Source organism: Entamoeba dispar, genomic scaffold (assembly GCF_000209125.1).
Source record: "Entamoeba dispar SAW760 scf_1105229461433 genomic scaffold, whole genome shotgun sequence".
Taxonomy (NCBI): Eukaryota; Evosea; order Mastigamoebida; family Endamoebidae; genus Entamoeba; species Entamoeba dispar.
In genome coordinates, this window is record NW_001854690.1 from 1 (window position 1) to 4,316 (window position 4,316).

At 22.3% G+C, this 4,316-nt stretch overlaps 2 protein-coding genes across 2 annotated transcripts, besides 9 other annotated features; both read left to right on the forward strand.

The window, feature by feature from the left end:
* Positions 1 to 328: 328 nt before the first annotated feature.
* Positions 329 to 352: a sequence feature (AT_rich).
* A 236-nt stretch (positions 353 to 588) lies between these two features.
* EDI_291610 (uncharacterized protein) lies at positions 589 to 1,044 on the forward strand (the record flags this gene model as incomplete). The annotated part of the gene is made up of 1 exon (XM_001738525.1): positions 589 to 1,044. The coding sequence occupies one exon, from the start codon at positions 589 to 591 to the stop codon at positions 1,042 to 1,044; it is 456 nt and encodes a 151-aa protein (XP_001738577.1).
* A 6-nt stretch (positions 1,045 to 1,050) lies between these two features.
* Positions 1,051 to 1,073: a sequence feature (AT_rich).
* Positions 1,074 to 1,147: 74 nt separating this feature from the next.
* Positions 1,148 to 1,173: a sequence feature (AT_rich).
* Positions 1,174 to 1,446: 273 nt separating this feature from the next.
* Positions 1,447 to 1,553: a sequence feature (AT_rich).
* Positions 1,554 to 1,780: 227 nt separating this feature from the next.
* Positions 1,781 to 1,832: a sequence feature (AT_rich).
* A 589-nt stretch (positions 1,833 to 2,421) lies between these two features.
* Positions 2,422 to 2,470: a sequence feature (AT_rich).
* Positions 2,471 to 2,695: 225 nt separating this feature from the next.
* EDI_291620 (uncharacterized protein) lies at positions 2,696 to 3,022 on the forward strand (the record flags this gene model as incomplete). The annotated part of the gene is made up of 1 exon (XM_001738526.1): positions 2,696 to 3,022. The coding sequence occupies one exon, from the start codon at positions 2,696 to 2,698 to the stop codon at positions 3,020 to 3,022; it is 327 nt and encodes a 108-aa protein (XP_001738578.1).
* A 243-nt stretch (positions 3,023 to 3,265) lies between these two features.
* Positions 3,266 to 3,293: a sequence feature (AT_rich).
* Positions 3,294 to 4,172: 879 nt separating this feature from the next.
* Positions 4,173 to 4,213: a sequence feature (AT_rich).
* Positions 4,214 to 4,247: 34 nt separating this feature from the next.
* Positions 4,248 to 4,296: a sequence feature (AT_rich).
* Positions 4,297 to 4,316: the final 20 nt, after the last annotated feature.

The window sequence follows — 4,316 nt, forward strand, 5'->3', positions numbered from 1 at the left end:
CATTAAAATCAAATTGTAGAGCTATGGTTGGTATTATTGCAGGTGGAGGAAGAACTGAAAAACCAATTCTTAAGGCTGGTGTTGCTTATCGTATGTATAAGGCTAAAAGAACTACATGGCCAAGAGTTAGAGGTGTTGCTATGAATCCAGTTGACCATCCACATGGAGGAGGAAACCATCAACATGTTGGACATCCAACCACTCTTAAGAGATCATCACCACCAGGACAAAAAGCTGGTAAAGTTGCTGCTAGAAGAACTGGTCTTATTAGAGGAGGTAATAAAGAAGGAGCTGCTGATAATTAAACTTGATTCGGTGTTACAATTTCTTATTTTTTTTTTAATTTATTTTTCTTTCTATTCTTTTCAAATTATAAAGAATACAAAAATTTAATCTCATTAGTTTTTATTGTCTTATTATCATTAAGAAAGTCTAGAATAACTCAATACTACTTTTACACTAACTAAATAATAAGAATTAGAAATTATGATTATTACTTAACTTTATTACTCAATTAAAAAAGAAAATAGATTATTTGTTATTGTATAAAAACATTTATAAAGTTCATAAATTCCATTTCACTATTAGATGAATAGAAACACTATCTTTCTTATAACTTTCATAATTAACTATGTAATAGGACAAACAAACTCAACAAGTGAATATTCTAATGAAATAGAGATAAATAATGATAAGTCAGAAAAAAAGACAATTGCAATAATAGTCTCTTCTCTTTTTGTCTCATTTCTTATAGTTTGTGCTGTTATTCTTATAGTGGCTGTAGTTGTTCGGAAGTATCTAAATCTTAAGTCTCAAAAACAAAACAATGAAGAAGAAATACCTAAATCTCTTTCAACTTCTTCAAGTCCAGAAAACAAAGACAAAGAATCAATACCAAATAAATCTATGACTGAAGTCTCAATAGAACTTGAAAACCAACATAAAAGCACAAATTCTTCATTCTCTAATACTTCTTCAGTATCTTCTCAGACACATTCCAGTGGTAGTTCTAATGAAGAAAACAAAAAAGAATTACAAAATTGAAGGCTGTTTTAATTATTTATTTTTATTTAGTATCCTGATATAACACTTCAAACGAAAACTCAAAACAAAATAGATATTCATTTTGTTCATTTAACTACTACACAATTAATTATTTTTAATTAAATAAAACATAAATCTATTAAGGATTTTAAAGAAACAGTCTATTTTAATAGATTCAAGAACATTATTGTTTTAATTTTGTTTTAATGTTCTTCCAATAATACTTCTTCTCATTATAAATATTTTCATTTCTTTCTCTTATTTAACAATACATAGAATTATGTGAAGAAGTGTTTTAAATTAAATATTCTTACTACTCAAAGTTCCTAGAATGAATTTAAATTATATTTAAGAAACACTTTATACAACCAACTTAAAAACAGTAATTGGTTATAAAAGTAGTTATTATTAATTAAAAGAAACAATTTATAATGATTATTATGTTTTATTGAAATAGTTTAAAATAATAAGAAATAAGTTTGTTAAATTGATAAATATTTTATTATTAAGAAATACAAAAGATAATTCAATTCAAACTCTGAATTATTCAAATAATTTTTAAATATTCATTTCAATTTGTTTACCTTATTTTTCAATTATTTTCACTGTTATTATTTTGTTTAAAGAATTTAAGTGTTAATATTAAACAAATAACATTCATTATTTATCATTTATAAATAACTATTCTATTTCTTTGTTTTGTCTTTTTTTGAATATATAGAATGAGTTTTAGTTCAATTTATTAAGAAATTTTATATTTTTTTTTAATTTCATTATAACTATATTATCTTCTTTTTCTAATCACCTGTTTCTTTCTTTCAATTGTTTGGAGTCCATATTTAGTTATTAAATTTATCAGAAGATTGGACAATTTTTTTCTCAAAGTAAAATAGTTAGTATGATTATTTTATGATAATTGAGATAAAAAGATTAATTAATTGTAATTTGACTCTTTATTTGATTGTATAAAATGAATATTTGATATATTCGAATACACTTTCTTGTTTTTTTAATAATTTTTACAATCATTCGTTTTGTTACTATAGATATTTACTGTTTATACTGTTGAATTAATTAGTTATAAATAAATACTTTAAGAAGAAATAAATAAGCTATAGTTTATGTTAAAGTTTAATGAAATAACATAAATAAGATATAGCTAAAGTTTAACTCATGATAGATTTATGTTTTTCAATAATTTAATTAACAGACTCTATATCACTTAGTATATTTTTGTCATTGTTATTGTAAAAATAAAGAGAAAGAATTTAGAAAATTAGAAAGAATAAGTTCAATAAGTATTTGTAATTATAATTAATTATCTTCTTAGATACACTTAATTGTATCTGCTTTAAGTATATTTTTAAGAAGTACATCATAATAAAACATTTTTAATATCATTTAATCAAATTGAAATAAATAAAAACTCTTTAAGTACATTTAAAATGATGTTTCAATTAATTGGTTCATAACAATTATTAATGATCGAGAACTTGTTATTTAATTATTTTTAATGAAGGATTTCACAATCACGAAAAGTGATTTGATTTTGTTTAAAAATGAAATGATTTGGAGATTTGATTAGAAGAGATTGTACCATTGATAAACTAACTCTTAACCTATTTAAGTTGTCTTCAAACAAACTGCATAAATGAAATCACCTTTTGTTCCATGTTCTAAAGAAACTTATGAAGTTATTGAAGGAAATGAGATAGAAGCAATCAGATCACAAAGTAATCCTTCTGACAATGTTATTTCATCAACATCTTCTTTTCAAAGAAAATCTCCAAAGAAAACAAGATGGAGAAAAAGTCTCAAAGAAAAAGCAGTAACTTTAGGAAAAGATCTTGGGATATCAAACACACTTCGGTATTTAAAGAAGTTTCCAGAGTATCAGAATTTATGTGCATCAACACTTTATTATTGGATTAGAGCTGATGAAAGAGAATCTTCATCTATTTCTCAACAAAGGCTATAATTTATACTTATTTGTTATTTAATAAAACAATAATTTGACAATAATAAGAACCAATTAAAATTCATAAAAATAACTGTTTAGAACTCTTTAGTTTTCAATTATAAAAACTTGAGTATCAGTCGAACAAATTATCATTGGATTTTGTTAGTGAATACAAACCAATTCACTAAATTTGATTATTCAATTATTTCTCCATTTGTCTTTACAAATATCTTTGTAATTACTTCTTTAAAGTGTTGTTTCATTTTTTTCAAATATAAATTAAATTTTTGAGTTGAATGATATTTATATTCACTGAAATATTATGAAACAGTTTTAAACCATCTTCTTTTGTAACTTTTATATTTGATCAATAAATATGATATTCTTCATTGTATAAACTAGTTAATAGAAGAAGAAAATTTTGTTTTCCAGAACAATTAAACAGAATAAATTATAATTATATTCATTCCAATCACTATCAACCTAACTTTTTTACTTATAAATTCATTTTTATAAATAGTTTCATAAATCTTTTATAATACAGGTATTATATTATTTGTAATGTAATTTTGATTGTTGTACATATTAAATAGATTTCTAATATTTATTTAATTAAGAAGAATATTGAGAGTTGACTGAATTATGTTATTTTCTTTCTTTTTCTTGAAATTCATGAATAATTCTTTCATCTTCTTTGTTAATATAACCCTTTTATTCTTTTGTTACTTTATTAAGTATTAAATATTTATCTCATTTCGTAACTTTATTCCAGAGTTAATTGTAATTCCAAATTCTTCTAACTCCTGATAGGTATTAAAATAAAAATAAGTTCTACTATTGTTTTCATCTGGTTATCTAATACAACTTTTTTTCTTTTAGTTTTTTATTAAACTTCTTCAAAGGAATTTTATTATGTTATGTTGGAGAAGTTGTTTTATTTTTTATTGAATTTCAATGCAATGAGGTTATTAAATTAAAATCTGAATTGTATACTTCTCCTTCTTTTACCAATTGAAGTAATACTCAAGTTTAGCAACTTATTCTTCCTTAACAAAATTGTATATTTATTTAAATGTTTAAGTATTTGGAATTGATTTAACTATATTTAATTTGTGTTATTGTATTCATTGAATCAACTTTTAGATAATGTACATTTATAGTGTTGTTCAAAATAAAATAAAAATATTTAAAGAATACTAAATTATTATTCCATCCATTAAAATTTTATTGGAGAAAATTAGACTAAATAAAATTAATAGTTAATTTTGATTAGACTATTAAATATAATAATTCCATGATACTTTCGTTCAAA